Source organism: Felis catus, chromosome F2 (genome assembly GCF_018350175.1).
Source record: "Felis catus isolate Fca126 chromosome F2, F.catus_Fca126_mat1.0, whole genome shotgun sequence".
Lineage (NCBI taxonomy): Eukaryota > Metazoa > Chordata > Mammalia > Carnivora > Felidae > Felis > Felis catus.
In genome coordinates this window covers 78,524,305-78,540,106 of record NC_058385.1, presented here as the reverse complement: position 1 = coordinate 78,540,106, position 15,802 = coordinate 78,524,305, and the positions used below count along the sequence as shown (strand labels likewise).

The following is a 15,802-nucleotide window of genomic DNA, read 5'->3' as shown; positions in this document are numbered from 1 at the left end:
ACCTGGTGCCATCATCAGTGCCGAACGTTTCTGGAAGGGCTCACCTGGCCGGCCTCGTTAGGTTTCTCTAACCACAGGCAACACGTTCTCTCCCCCCGTAATCGATGCCTGTGCTCACACTTGTTCACGGTACAGGTCCTGTCCTGGGTGGCTTTGCTCTTCCTTGTTGAATTCTGCCCCCCTTCCGTGGTCACACTCTGGCTGCAGCTCTGTTTTCTGATGCTGTCCCTCTATTCGTTAGTTCCACGTGTACTTGTGAACCTCTACTGTGAACCGGCCACCGGGTGAGCCGTGGAGTCTTCAGAAAGCCGTAAATAGACAGGACTCCTATTTCCAAGGGCCCTGAGTTTCTCTACCCTCAAGGAAGAATGAGTAACGTGCTTGATTTTCCAAAATCGTGTTTCCTCATTACTTTAATAAGACCCTACTGACAATGAAAACAGTTTAATACTTCACAAAAATCCGTTTCGTTAGTTACCATTGCACATCACTGTCTTGTTTGGCTTTTCCTTGAAGTACAGAAATCCAGGCTGTGAGAGGCAGTGTAACGTGCATTGTGGGTATCTCGGCAGCAGGTGGAGATTGTTCCAAGATGGGGCTCCCTGACACAGCAGCTCTGTTCTCTGAATCTCATAGCTGGTTCTTGTTAATCTGAGCTAAACATGGTCTGCCTGGGGATTACTGGTTCCTAGAACATTGTGGCTGAGAGGGAATTCAGCTGTCGCTTAAAAACAACACAGGGGCTGGGGATCCCTGAGCAGTAGGGCCCCCTCTTTTGCCTGGACACTCTCTGTGATGGGAGGTTCATTGCTTCCCAAGGTGTGAAGGTGTGCTTCGCGAGATGGGCCCATCCCTAGCTGGGCACATGTGGGGTTCCAAGTCTCCCGGAAAGGGCAGGACTGTGGGTGATGCTCAATAAAGATCGTTCTGAATGAATGCAAACCTGAGGCAACAGTAAGTTCACCACATTCTGTTTCCACTCGCTCCCCTGGCTGTGCCTTCTGTAATAAAGTTGACAATAGGGGCGCCCTGGTGGCTCAGGTGGTTAAGCATCCGACTTCGGCTCAGGTCACAGTCTCACAGTTTGTGGGTTCGAGCCCCGCGTCAGGCTCTGTGCTGACAGCTCGGAGCCTGGAGCCTGCTTCGGATTCTGTGTCTCCCTCTCTCTCTGCCCCTTTCCCTCTTGTGCTCTGTCTCCCTCTCTCTTAAAAATAAGTAAACATTTGGGGCGCCTGGGTGGCGCAGTCAGTTAAGCGTCCGACTTCAGCCAGGTCACAATCTCGCGGTCCGTGAGTTCGAGCCCCGCGTCGGGCTCTGGGCTGATGGCTCAGAGCCTGGAGCCTGTTTCCGATTCTGTGTCTCCCTCTCTCTCTGCCCCTCCCCCGTTCATGCTCTGTCTCTCTCTGTCCCAAAAATAAATAAACGTTGAAAAAAAAATTAAAAAAAAAAATAAGTAAACATTAAAAAAATTTTTTTAAGTAGTTAACAATAGCCAGCATTTATCAGGGTTCATTCTGTGCCGGGTCCTGAATGCCTTGTATGTGTTAACATTTTTAATTTAACAACCCCACGAAGAAAGTATTATTATGGCTCCCATTTTACAGAGGAGGACGGTGAGGCCCGGGTGAGCGGGACCCAGCCGGCTGCGCTCCACAGACCGACCCCGCTCTCTCCCCCACCCACAAGGAAGGCCACTCTGAAGCGTGCGTCGCATCGTCTCTGCCAGATGCAGCAGGGGTCCTTGGCCTACCCTCACCTTTCTCTCAGGTGCCCGTGCCCCAATCACGCTCGCCAGGTGCCAGCTGCCAGCTGCCCCCACACAGGTGCCAACCTCCCACCCACCTCCCCTCTGGAGACCATCAGGCTGTCCTCTACAGCGAAGAGTCTGGTTCTTGGTTTCTCTCTTTTTTCCCCCTTTCTTTGCCTATTGGTTTTGTTTCCTAAATTCCACGTACGAGCGGGACCATATGGTATTTGTCTTTCTCTGACCTGTTTCACTTAGTGTTGTGCTCGGTAGCTGCATCCGTGTTGTTGCAAATGACAAGGTTTCGTTCTTTTTTACGACTAATATTCCATTCTCTCTCTGTATATTTGTATTTATATTTTTATGTTTATATTTATACTTATACACAGCACATCTTCTTTATCCAGTCGTCAGTCGGTAGACCCTGGGGCTGTTTCCATAACTGGGCTGTTGCAGACCATGCTGCTGCAAACATCAGGGTGCACGTATCCCTTCTCCTCACTTTGACCTCCATGACCTTGGACCAGGCACGGCCTCATCGCGCAGAAGTCTGCCTTCCCAGGGCCACCTTCCCCGAGCACCCAGGACTCTTTCTCATAGTCCTCAATCACCCTCCCTGTGACTGTCACCTGATTGCCCTGTCCCAGTCTTTTTATTTTTTAATGTTTATTTATTTTTGAGAGAGAGAGAGAGCAAGAGCAAGCAGGGAAGGGGAAGAAAGAGAGGGAGACACAGAAGAGAGGGACAGGCTCCAGGCTTCGAGCTGTCAGCACAGAGCTCGACGCGGGGCTCGAACTCACGAACTGTGATACCATGACCTGAGCCGAAGTCGGACGCTTAACTGACTGAGCCCCCCAGGTGCCCCTGCCCTGTCCCGGTCTTGGGCATTGTGAGGACAAGTCAGGTTTCCACTTAGTAGGCGTAGCACCTGGATGTGCAGGAGGCCTTCAGGGAATGCACGTTGGGAGTTGAGCATCTCAGGGCCACACGAAATGGGGTCGAATGGTTGTCGCTTGCGCAGATGTGGCGGTGGTTGTGGTAGGGAGTTAGTGCGGAGATGTCTGTGGATGTGCCATCTGGTGTGTATTGTGGGTCGGGTGTGTTGGTGTGTATGTATTATGTGTGTATGGTAGGTGTGTGTGTGAGGGGTGCCTGGGTGGCTCAGTCGGTTGAGCGTCCGACTTCGGCTCAGGTCATGATCTCGTGGTCTGTGAGTTCCAGCCCCGCGTCGGGCTCTGTGCTGACAGCTCGGAGCCTGGAGCCTGCTTCCCATTCTGTGTCTCCCTCTCTTCTCTGCCCCTCCCCTGCTAGTGCTCTGTGTCTCTCTGAGAAAATAAGTAAAAATATTAAAAAAAATCAAAAACAAATCGATGTGTGTGTGTGTGCATGCTTGTGTCTGAGTGTGTCCTGGGTGGATGGGTGTCATGTGAATGTGGGGCGTTTTGAGTGTGTGCCACGTGGGTGCTGTGTGCACCTGTAAGGTCTGGCTCGTTTGTTACACAGCAGTAGCTACACCCACTAAGAATCCATACACTTTCTACTTTGAGAAGTCAGTCAGTTCTACTGTGTGGACAATGAAGGTATTGCAGTGACCGCTCTCTGAGCCATTCGTATATTTACGAACACTGTTGTTGTTGTGGCTTATTCTCCCATAGAGCTGGCATCTTCTTGCCCAATGTGAAATTTTTAAAATGAAATCTGACTTATATTTTATTTTTTTAAATATTTTTTCCAAGTTTTTTTATTTTTATTTTTTTTTGAGAGACAGACCAAGAGAATGAGCGAGAGAGGGGCAGAGAGAGAAGCGGAGAGAATGCTAAGCAGGCTCCTCACTGTCCGCTCGAAGCCAGACGTGGGGCTCGAACTCATGAACCGTGAGATCGTGACCTGAGCTGAGACCGAGAGTCGGAAGCTTAACTGCCTGAACCACCCAGATGCCCCTAAAACTGGTCTTTTAAATGTGAGCCCACCTTCCTCATTGACTAACTGGGTATTTGGTTATAATGAATCACATGGGCTTAAAAAGGAGCACGCAGCTTTCCACCAATAAGCTGTGTTTGCATTTACTAACAAGTTCTAGCTGATTGGTCCTGACTAGTAGGACGGGAGGGTGCATCTTCCCAGGAGAAAGCAACATTTTATGTGGTATCCTCCGTGCATTAATTTTTTTTTTTTTGGTATAAATATTAATCCCCCAGGAAAACACTGCCCCAGCCGTTCCGCCAGCAAAGGCCTGAGGTGGAAAACCACCACGTTCAGGCTCCTGGCTCAGTGCTATTCTTGTGCACGGCCGTGCCACCCCCTGGGTGCGCCGGGGCCAACGCTGCCCGCCGCAGAGACCTCTGGCGGAACGCACGATAGCAGCGTGGGGTTTGGCGTGCGGCTTGAATGTTAGTCGCTGTTGCTCTCTCTCTGCTCCGTACTGTGTAGCATCCTCCCAGAGTCAGGGATCAGGGAGGGTCAGGAATTATTGACCCTGGTAACCCCAAGCAGGAGTCGGATGTCTTTGCTGGCTCTGCAGCGTTTGAAGGATTGAGAGCAGCGTAGGACGAGGAAGCGGGGACGATGGAACTGTCCCTATGTTTCGTGTGATAATGAAACCCAAGTGCAGAGTGGCCTCCTTTGCTGGCCCTCTCTCCGACTCTTACTGGAAATGCCTTGACCTTAAAAATTGAGTGGTGGGACGCTGACCTCGGCTAGGTCAGGTGCGCACCCCGAGGGCTCTCCCTTTAGGGAGATGGGTTTTCAGCACACTTTGTGAGCCAGGCCTTTCAAGCTGGGCTCGTCAGCTTGAAATTCCATCTTGCAGGATTTATAGAGGTTGTGTTCTCAGATCTGCCGCATTTCAATTGGGTAAGTGGAATTCTACATCTTCAGAAACGGTTCCCTGCGTGGCACCTTTGCCAGAGCTGAGATACAGAGTTAAGAGCATGTTAGTGTCTTAGGCTCTTATTCTTGGGAGCTGGCCTGGCGTGACCCCACTGGCTACAGCGAGGTCGGGCTCCGAACCACAGCAATGGTGGTCTGGTCATTGAGGCATCTGGGGAGCCGAAGGAAGAGGGGCTTTGAAAGGAGACCTAGGTGTCAGCTAAGAGGGACCCTCTTAGCTTCTCCCCTTCCTCTCACTCACTGTCCCCTCCCCAAGATCACGTCAGCTCCCACCCAGTGAGCACCTGCTGCTTCCCCCAAGAACCTGCTCTTTGCAAGTGATTACCTCCCGTCCTCTGCAGACTCCTCCAGGTAGCTCATATCACCCCATTATGCACGGTGGCAAACTGAGGCTTGGAGAAAGTGAGGGCACCTTCTAAGGTACGCACCGCTTGAGCAAAAGCTAGATGAAGAAGACGGCTCCAGATTAGAGCCTCTCGGATCCCCTTCCTTATCTGCGTTATGCGGCAAGAAGCTTGGTCACAAATTTCTTCTTGGACAAAATCAGGCAACTTACATAAAATACTCTATGCAGCAGCAAGACTATAGTGGGTGCTCCATAAAAGTCACTTCCTTTCCCTTCCTCCAAATCACTGGTATCTAGATGGTTTCATATCCTCAGAAAACTCAGCCTACCTTGAGTTGACCTTGAGTTTTCCTATGGCAAACCAAGACTTGGACTATTTTAATTTCCCACCCAACCCTCTTGTGGTTGGCCCTGCGGTCTCCTAGCTTGGAAAATTAGCATTCTGTCAAGTTGGGCTCGGCATCTGCTTGGCAACGGCACCCGCTCCCTCTGCCTACCGTGCTTGGTAGAAAACACATCTGTCCTTGCCACCCCGGGCACCTCAGCACTGTAGAGGTGGTATTTATGCTAACAACGATAACGTCGTTTTCAGTTACTGTTATTAATCATTACGCATGTCAGGACATGTGCAAAGTGCTCCGTGTGGTAGACTCATTTAATCTGTCCATTAGCTATGAGTTTTGTGCCGTTATCAGGGCTCACGTTACAGATAAGGAGACGTTAGGGACACAGGTAGAAAGCAGAAGAGCAGGGATTGTAGCCCCGTTGGCCGTGAGGCACATGCTCATCACTGGGACGCTGTTGCCTCCATGGCACTGACAGATAAGCAAGGCGGTAGACTAACCCGCCTTAGGATTAGGGTAACTGGGTTCAAGTCCCGTCCTTCTGGTGTGAGCTGAGTGACATTAAGTGTGTCTTCCTCTCTGTGTGTCTTTTCCTTTAAAGGAAACTCTGAGTGATGACATCCAGTGGGCACACTGTGGTCCTCATTGGTCAGATACTTGGGTCCCCCTTGTGGAAGCCCAGGCTCTCTGTGTTTGGCTGACGCGATCTCAAGCTGTTAATTTCTCTCTTGTTTTTCAGGTAATGAACCAAAAAGATCATGTCTGAAGTACAAGGAACGGTTGAGTTTTCTGTAGAGCTACATAAATTTTATAATGTGGATCTCTTTCAGAGAGGGTAAGTATGCGTCACTGTTTCTATTTGTGTGTGTGTGTGTATGTGTGTGTGTGTGTGTGTGTACATATACAGTTGACCCCTGAACCACACATGTTTAAACTGTGCAGGTCCATAGTACATGGATTTTTAAATACAAAATAGTATTGCGAATGTCACTTCTCTATCATTTTCTTAATAACATATTCTTTTCTCTAGCTTACTTTCGTGTAAGAATATAGTATGTAATAGAATATACAAAATACGTGTAGTTGACTATGTTGTCAGTTATCAGTAAGGCTTCTGGTCAACAGTAGACTGTTAGTAGTTAAGTTTTTGGAGAGTCAAAGTCCTTCATGATTTTTGACTGCGTGGAGGTGGGTGGGTGCCCTGGACCTCATTGTTGTTCAGGGTCGTGTGTGTGTGTGTGTGTTTAATTTTTTTTTTAACATTTATTCATTTTTGAGAGAGAGAGAGAGAGAGAGAGAGAGAGAGACAGAGCGTGATTAGGAGAGGGGCAAAGAGAGGGAGACACGGAATCCAAAGCAGGCTCCAGGCTCTGAGCTGTCAGCACAGAGCCTGACGTGGGGCTTGAACCCACGAACCATGAGATCATGACCTGAGCTGAAGTCAGACGCTTAATCGAGTGAGCCACTCAGGCGCCCCATGGGGTGTTTGTGTGTATTTTTCCTGGCAGGGAGTGGAGATGATAAGGGCAGGTTGTAGGGCATTTGGATTCATGAGGAAAGGATTTTCATTATTTTTCCTGTCAAGCGTAAAATCCAAATGTTTAGTGCAGTTGAAAATCACCCATATATTGACAGACACTTGAGAACGCGAATGTCTCCCCTCCCTCCTGCCCTTTCGTCTATCTTCTCTCCTCCCAGTTGCTATTTCCATTGCATACAGTAGTCAGTTTGAGGGGGAAGTGAATTTATGGGACATGAGGCTTGCTTGGGTAGCTCTGATGATAAAAGGTGCCTACACGACCAGCATGTGTGGGGCCATCTCCCAAAGTTGCGCATCGTAAAACCTGTGCCTCCATTTCTCACAGACTGAAAATGTATGATGTCCTCTGTAAGTACAGAAGTAGAACGTAGTCGCTTGCAGTGTTTGAGGACATACTCTGATTTTGGCGTTTCACACGCATGATCGCATTAGGTCGTCACGATAGACTTACCTCTCAGGGTCACTGCAAATAATAATAAGGTGAAATGCTTACATAAAGCATCCAGACCCGGACCAAGGCCGTGTACTCACAGTGACTGCTACTACTTTCCTTGTGTTGCAGACCAGGGGGCCTAAGTTCATAGTAACTGAGTTTGTGATGTGTTCAGGTTAACAGAGCCAAACAGGAGGCATCTATGTTGTGGAAAACCACCTCCGTGCTTCGGAGCCAAAATATAACTCGAAGACAGCGTTTGGGTTAAAGAGGAACAATAGCTTTATTGCTTTGCTGGGAAAAGGAGGCTGAAGCAGGCTATGGCCTTCAAAAACTTGCAAGTCTTCCCAGAGGACAGGGCTGGAGTGTTTTATAGGGATATACAGGATCTAGCCGGTTTCGATAGGAATGGAGTATGTGCTACCAGCCTCCTTAGCCCTTGGTCTTTTTCAGGGATGGTACCACATTCCTGAAACCAAAGAAGGGAGGAGGGGAGGCTTGCGGAAAAAAGGAAAAGGTTACTTTAAAAATCAAGATTTGCCCAAGCATTAGTGCAGCCATTGTGATTTTTGTTCAACTTTATGTTTTTAAGCGGTTCCATGTAAACATTTGTTTTTGCTCTGTAACCAACCACCTTAAACCTTAGTGGCCTAAAACAACAGCTTTCGATGTAGCTCATGTATCTCAGGGAGGGCAGGTGATGGGAGCCGGGCTCCAGTCGGGAAGGTTCTACCAAGCTGGAGCAGGTTGTAGGGCATTCTGGATTAATGAGGAAAGGATTTCCATTATTTGTCTCACCAAGTGGAAAATCCAAATGCTGGAGGCAGCAGGCGAGCCGGGCTTGTCTACCTGGCAGGTAAGTCCTCCGAGCAGGAGTGGAAAGACACACAGCCTCCTGCCAGCTGTCCTCAGGCTTGCACGGGGTGGTTTCTACCCTGCACAGGTGGCCTTCTGCTGGCCAAAGCCAAGTGCAAGAACAGTCTGGGTTCAGGGTAGAGAAACAGAGACAGTCTCTTGATGGAAGGGGACCAATCTGTGACACTTTGACGATCTTGCCACCCAAGGTTAGTTTCCAGGTTCAAAAGGAGGCTGAAATTAATGCTTCAAGTGCCTCTTATATGTTTTGGCCCCTTCTTACATAAGGTAAAATTCGGTGGCCGAGCCGTTTTGGTAGGCGACCTGAATCAGATGGTGAGGGGAAAAGGAAACCATCCTGGGACCAGTTCTGTTCCAGGGACAGGGGCACCTAGGAGTTCTGGAGCTGGATTTTTGAGGGAGCAAAACTCTGCCTCCTCTGGAAACCCGTCACCATGGGTCAAGCTCATCGCCCTCCTCACTTGGTCAGAAGTTGTATGGTGGAGCGAGAAGGGTCTGGGCTTGGGGCCGGACCTCCCGAGTCCCGGCTTGGTTACTGCTTCTTGGAGCTCCTCTGGCGTGTCCTTCCACTCTGCCTTTCAGATTCTACATTTACGAGAAGGGAAGCATTTCTGATAATGTCATGTGTCTATCATAGTGTGAGGCACTTCTATTCAATATCTCCTAAATCCTCATAACCAACCAGAGAATGAGTGATATTATCTTTATTTTAACCGACAGGTAACTGGGATCAGGGCAGTGAAATGCTACACACCTGTAATGTAGCAGAGTGGGGCTCTGGGGCTGAATTGCTCGGGGTCTGATAAATGAGCCTGGTCTCCAAAGTGGGCTGCCTTCTCCCCAGGGCTGCACAAAATATCCACCAAGATGTGGGCAGAAAATACTAACACTTCTGCTTACGATGGTTTTAGTCAAAACTAAGAGAGAAATCAAGCTTCGCTAATAATTAGAATCCACACTGATCCTGGAAATCTTGTTGTGTCCACACGGCACACAGTGATGAATCCCACTTAGTAGCTCCAGCATCAAATAAAAGAGGGCTGTCCCACAGCACACATGAGCTGACGACCTCACCCTCGCAGTGCAAAATACTGCAGTTTGTGACCGGGCAGTTACCCGCACCTGTAAATTGTTTTCTACCTTTAACTGCACCAACCATCACAGACTAGCAAGTGGCTTCAGAACAGATACCGTAAGGCCGTCATGAATTGAAGGTGGCATTAATAATTAAAGCATAGCAAACAGCAGGAATGACAAAACCACACTGGTCCTCTCTTGCACAAGCCTGGTCACACACACGCGGAGATGGAGTGACAGGCTGATCAGATGCCCAAATTAGCAGACTGAGAAATTTGAACTCATTTAAAACAACGATCTGATATATGGCTTTGTCACCATAATTATTCGTAATGCACCTTGTCCTGATTGTATTCTGGGCCTTCAGGCATTGACGAGGTCTCGTATGAGATCATATCCATTGGCAAGACATTTCTAGGGACACATCCAGAACTCAAAGAGGGCCCCGTGCAGTTGGTTAAGGGGGTTACAAGACGAGCGTGGAAACCGTGACTCTCTCAGCAAGCCTAAGATCCTCTAGATCCGTGTGTTTTGGGGAGTCATTTTGCGTAACCCTGCGCTCACCACCAAAGTCTGATATTTAATCAGGCCAAATTAAAATCCGAACATTGAATCACTGCACTATGTATATTTTTAGTAAAGAGCAAAAAGGTTATGTGTTCCTTTAATATAAAAGTAATTGATTTTTAAAACATGGATTATTACATTCCTTCTCTGATCTTTTCAAAGACCTTTTTCTATACTTATAATGCACATCGCATAAGAGTATACAACTGTACGTGCATGTGATTATAAATAAATGTACATATAGTGGGGTCGCACGCTTGAAGACGTTTCTACTTTATGAAATCCTTGGCACTTGGCGGCCACTGGTCTAGTGGGACAAGGGATCTCACAGATTTCGTCCAGCTCCTCATGCTAGCACTCTGTGGTGTTGGACGTTGATGTGGATGAGGGTATTATCTTGTGACTGAACATGCTTGAGGGTGGGCTTCATAGCAGCTATGGCCGTGGTCAGGTTGGGACGTCCATGGGTGGCCGTGGACAGGCTGGGACGTCATTGGGTGAAGCAGTCAGACCTCTTACAGGGATGGAGTGGGTTCTAAGATCTCTAGGGCCCCATCAGCAATAAGACCTTGACATTAAGAGCCCCCAGTCCCCTAAGCCCAGTCTGCAGGGAGTCGCGGACGGACTAGGCGTGGTGCCAGCCAGGATTCTGCATCTGCCAGAGGGGATCCTGACAGGCGCGGTCGGTGGTGCTCAATCGCTAAGGATTTTCCTGCCCCGAATCCCGCAGGAGCCGTGCTCACAGTGAGATGTAGTTACCTTACCAGCAAGCACTCCATGGGGGACTGATGACCGCCATCCAAGCCTAGTGGGCAAGTTGCCCACCGCATGAAAGAAAACGGAGGATTTCCACAGGACATTCAAGGAAAAGAAGGCAGCATCTGGGGAGGCTGGCCCATTTTGGGGGTGTGAGGATGTGCCTCAAAACTCTCCAGGAGGTAGAAATTAGAGTTGGGGGTTGCAGAAGAAGGAGTGTGCCCTTAGACTGAATTTGACTGTGGCCGCCCAAGTTCCAACTGTTTCTCCAGTTGATGAGAAATGCCCCTTGTACCTCCATCTGACGTCCCAGAGCATCACTGCCCATTGTGAGATGCTGGACCAGAACCACGTGGATGCAGAACTGAGCATATTGCTCGAGATTTTGCCCCGATCGGGGATTATTTGCTTCTAGCACATTTACGTTTGTGGATGGTTTTTCTGGTCCCAGAATGCATGTTGCCTTTGGGTGATGTTTGCTTTGAGCAAACAGTCAACTTGCATTTATCCAAAGTCTACATTGACTGAAGAAAATTCCCAAAGGAAAAGCCTCTCCTGAAACCGGTCAACAGACCTTGGTGAATTGTCAACCCATGCTCGGCAGCAAGACTCGTCCTGACAAAAAGGCAGGGAGGCCTGGGGAGCCTGGCCTGGGGGTCAGACCTGAACGTGAAGCCAGACTCTGATACTTGTAAGCTCTGAGGGCGTGAAAATATCCTTTCAGGATGCTGAGAGCCACCGTTTTGTCACCTGTGAAGTGTCTATGACACAGTCTCATGGGGTCATCAGAAGTCTTATGGTATTAGTTGCATTAATTAATACATGCTGAGCACCTAGCATGGTGCCTGGTATCTCCCAGGTACTGTCTACGTTGTCACTCCTACTAATGAATCCTTGCCCCCTGCTTGTCCTTAATGTGATTAACGGAGTCACCATCCGAAAGGGTTGGTGTGCCTGCCGTGCCTTCCTGGGTACAGCCCTCCAGCTTGCTTGCACTCCCACCCCTCACACCCCGAATGGTTTGACCTTAAACTTCTGTGCCTTATTGTCTGTGCTCAGGTCAGTCTTGACCCTTGTCCTTCTAATACCTACCTCGAAAATTCTACCCTACCAAGCTCCACCTTAAGTATAACCTCCTGTGCAAACTATTTCTGTACATTGATATTTACCTACTGCATTCAGCCCAGTTTTTATGAACACCTCGTTCCCATATTCTTAAAGCCTGTCTGTCTTGTTTTACTCTGCCGTCCACTCACACAGTCATTGCTATAGACGCTAATGAGCATACACTGTTGTAATAGGCTCTAGAAACGTGGAGATGGGAGACTTGTGCCCACAGAGTGTTTACCGGCTGACGAGGGAGGCAGACACACACATAGGAAATGGCCACGATGTGCGATAAGTTCTGTGACAAAGACAGGCTTGGGGTGCTGTGCAGAGAAACAGCAGAGGAACGCCAGCCTGTGGGCAGAGTCAGAGGAGGGGCCCTGGCAGTGGATCACACAGAGCTGTCGCTTGAAAGGTGGGTGGCAGTCAGCCGTGCAGAGGACCTGGAAGGGCAGGACCACAGAATGGCCCGCTGGTGTTGGGAAGCGGAGCCTACCCAGAAGGCCATGGTGAAGTGAACAGAAAGAAAGAAAGGGGGGGAGGGGGATCACAGAACTTAAGACAGCCAGTCCCTCCTTCGACTGGCCACTATAGTGATGTTAATGTCACAGACGTGCTGAGATAACAGTGGTTGTCCTTCCTGGCTTTGTTCTCTTGTCAAATGGCCTTAGGCTCCTTAAGGGTAAAGACCCAATCCTATGTGACTTTATATGGCCAGTGCCCAGCCCAGTATGGGGCCTGGTGCCTCCTAGGAGATCAATGACAGCTTGTGTTTGCCTGGGTCGAACTTTCTGCTGCTTTCAGAACTTCCTGCAACTCAGGTGGGATCACGTGGATCTTTATTAAATGATATTAATCATGAGAAAACAGTTCCTAATTCCTAATATGCTATTTATTTTTTTTAAAGTTAATTTATTTTTGAGAGAGAGAGAGAGAAAGAGAGTGTATGCACGTGGTGGGGAGCGGCGGAGAGATAGTTGGATGGAGGATCGGAAGCAGGCTCCGTGCCGACAGCACAGAGCCTGATGTAGGGCTCGATCCCACAAACCATGAGATCATGACCTGAGCCAAAGTCGGACGCTCAACTGATTGAGCCACCCAGGCGCCTCCCCCCACCCCCCAATGTACTATTTAAATCGATGCACCTCAAAGTGTGGCTAGAGTCACCATTCTGCTGCTGTTAGAGATGCAGAGTTTTGGTCCTGGCTCAGATATAATCAAGTCAGGATGGCTGGTTGTGAGGCTCAGAAAACCATGTTTTCACGTGTTTTCCAGGTGAGTCTGGTTGAACAGCGCAGGACGTTTCTGTGACAGTGTTGGACTAGGCCGTGTGCTAGAATCATCAGCAGAACCCAAAAATCTACCCTGCAGACTAATTAAATAAATAATCTCTAGGGCAGGACCCCAGGCATCAGCACTTGTCAAGTTTCCCTGTAGGAGACCAGACCTTGCCTCCCTTTGCACATACAAGCCCTTTGTTCACGAACCCATGGAGAGCCCGTGGTGGCTTTCTAGTGTGGATTCTGGAAGCCAGAGTGGAGGGTTTTATTTTATTTACAACTATTTTCTCGTAAGGAAATACGTAAGTGGACAACTAAGTGTAAACCCATTATGTGGATGTCCTAAGTCATCAATTTCTTATATCTCATTTGTGCCTATATATGAGGTTGTGAACCTTCATTCGTACTACTGTTCGCCGAAAAGGGAGCTAGCATTTGTCCTTGAAAACGTATTCATATTTCACTTTAAATCTTAAGTCAGACAAAGCTCTACATCAAACTGACTTTCTTTCAGAGTGCAGGTTTTCCCCGATGGTCAGATTCATCTCCTGGCCTTTTCTCCACACCTCCTCTTCAATATCACTTAGAAGATTTTCTGCCCCGGAGGTTGTAGATGATTACAGATAAATTCTGTCGTCCCCACACAAGAGTTGCACGAAACGGCCCACAATCAGTATTATCAGATCTGATGTCTAAGGTCAGACACCCATGGAACTATTAGGATTGAAAACCACTTTGAACGAACTCACACGCCTTTTCTCTACCAGAGTGAACACAGTTGAGCCATAAGTCAAGGGCCTCCTGGAAGAAAATGCCATCTTGTGTTTATGCCTCGACATCCCCACCAGAGCCTAATGGCCAGCGACAGCCAGCTCCCTGTGAAATGAGTTAACCAGCCCTGATGTGCCTTAATAGACTCAGAAATACAATTATCTTTACTCGCCAGAGATCAATTAATTGATTTGTCTGGTTCTGTCAGAAACAATCCTTTCCTTCACTTCTCTTATTAAAATATGTTGCGATCCTTCCCATTCATTCCCTCACTTTTGAAAGGGAGCAGGGATTATAAACGGTTGCGAGCCCCATTGGACATTCAGCTTTGCCGGGTAGAGGAGCGCCCCAGCTATGGCCCAGGGAGTTCGGGGTGCATGTGAACCCACCGGGCGAGCGTCTCCAGGGCTTTGGCTTTGACCAGGGCACATTTGCTGCAGAGACAGGGCGAGCGCCCTGATGAACGGTCAGTGGGTAAGAGGCCATGGATGTAATAATACACCACTTCAGTCCTGTGACTCTCCACATGTGCAAACCCACAGATGCCCTTTGTGTGTAAGTCAGTGTGATTTAGGATTTCTATCACTCAGAGTCAAGGGCTCCATCTAGCAGGGAGAATGTGGGTAGGCTCCAGAGTCTCTAAGAATAAAATTCCTTATTATTGTTTTAATAAGAATTTGATCTCCCTGTAAACAGTCATTATTAGAAGTTTTCCTGGGACGGTGGCTCAAGTACTGATGTGTAAGTGGGACATTCTGGATTATTTTTCCAGAAAGTCCACATTCCTGTCAACAATTGCCCTGTCTCATTTTTCTCTTCTTTTGCCTTTGAATCTGCGACTTCCTGAGCCTGCTGCTTTAAGCCTTTTATCCTCTTAACCCCTGGCTGAGGACATGCTCAGCAGGCCTGTGAAGAAGAGACCCTTCCAGGGGGCTGAGTGTGGCCTGTAGAGGTGAACATGCCTCTGGTGAGCTGCCCACAGGCCTGTGTGCCCCCTGGGGGCATCACAGAAGAGGCAGAAGCCCCTGGGCAGTGTGGCCCTTTCTAGTTTTGAACTCAAAGTGGTTACAAGAACACAAGGCAGGCCCCTCAGGGGAGCGAAAGGCGTCTGGTCCTGAAGGCGATAGAAGGAATGAGCACAGACACAAATCTTGATTTGGATTCTGTGTCTTCTGTTATCAGCCGGCTGCCCACAGGCAAGTTGCTAACCTCTGGTCTCTGTTCCTTCCGTGGTTTTGCAGGATCGTTGTTGGAAGCCAGCGAGGTCGTATTTGTAAAGCTCCTCGGTAGACAGAGGTCTGGGCCCTGCGGTGCTAGCCGAGATGGCCTGAAAGGGGCCACTGATCTGGCCAGAGTCTGAACTGGGCCTTCCTTCCTATGTTTTAATTAGGTGCTTTTTTTTTTTTTTAAGTTTATTTATTTTGAGAGAGAGAGAGAGAGCATGAGAAAGGGAAGGGTAGAGACAGGGAGAGAGAGAATCTCAAGCAGGCTCTGCACTGCCAGTGTGGAGCCCACACAGGGCTTGAACCCGTGAACCCTGAGATCACGACCTGAGCTGAAATCAAGAGTCAGACGCTCAACCGACAGAGCCACCCAGGCGCCCCTGAGCAGATGCTGTATAGTCACGACCACTAATCCCCCAGGAAGGGGTAAAGTCTTCTTGGTTTTACTTTTTTGTTTTTTGTTTTTAAAGTTTCCAGTGGAAAATCTAAATGGACTCCATGCTGATTCGTATGGGCCTCCGTGGGAGAGACTCTGCTTCCTGTTCTTCGCCCCATATTTGAGGTCTCCAAAGTGAAAAAGCCACATTTATTTTTGTTCCCAGCCTTAATGGGATATAACTGACCTATAATGTTAAGTAAGTTTAAGGTGTATGTGTGTGCTGATTCCACACGCATGTATATTGTGGAAGGTCACAGTATCTTTTAGCAACTTCCAAGTGCACAACACGTTTCTGAAGTATTGCTTTGGGAACTCCCGTAAAATGTCCGTAGAGCTCTAGTAAACCACAGATGTTTCTTCTCTAGAAGGTTCTGTGAATGGATCTTGGGTCAGAGGAGAAGGTGTAAGGG

General features: G+C 48.6%; 1 protein-coding gene across 4 annotated transcripts in view; it reads left to right on the top strand.

The window, feature by feature from the left end:
* Nucleotides 1-15,802, top strand: part of FAM135B (family with sequence similarity 135 member B) — a 281,950-nt gene that overhangs the window by 94,763 nt on the left and 171,385 nt on the right. For all 4 annotated transcript variants that reach the window (XM_045049512.1, XM_045049511.1, XM_045049509.1 and 1 more), the window contains exon 2: nt 6,063-6,158. In XM_045049512.1, the coding sequence (XP_044905447.1) occupies nt 6,082-6,158 (77 nt within the window). In that variant the 5' untranslated portion in view covers nt 6,063-6,081. The remainder of the gene's footprint in view (nt 1-6,062; nt 6,159-15,802) is intronic.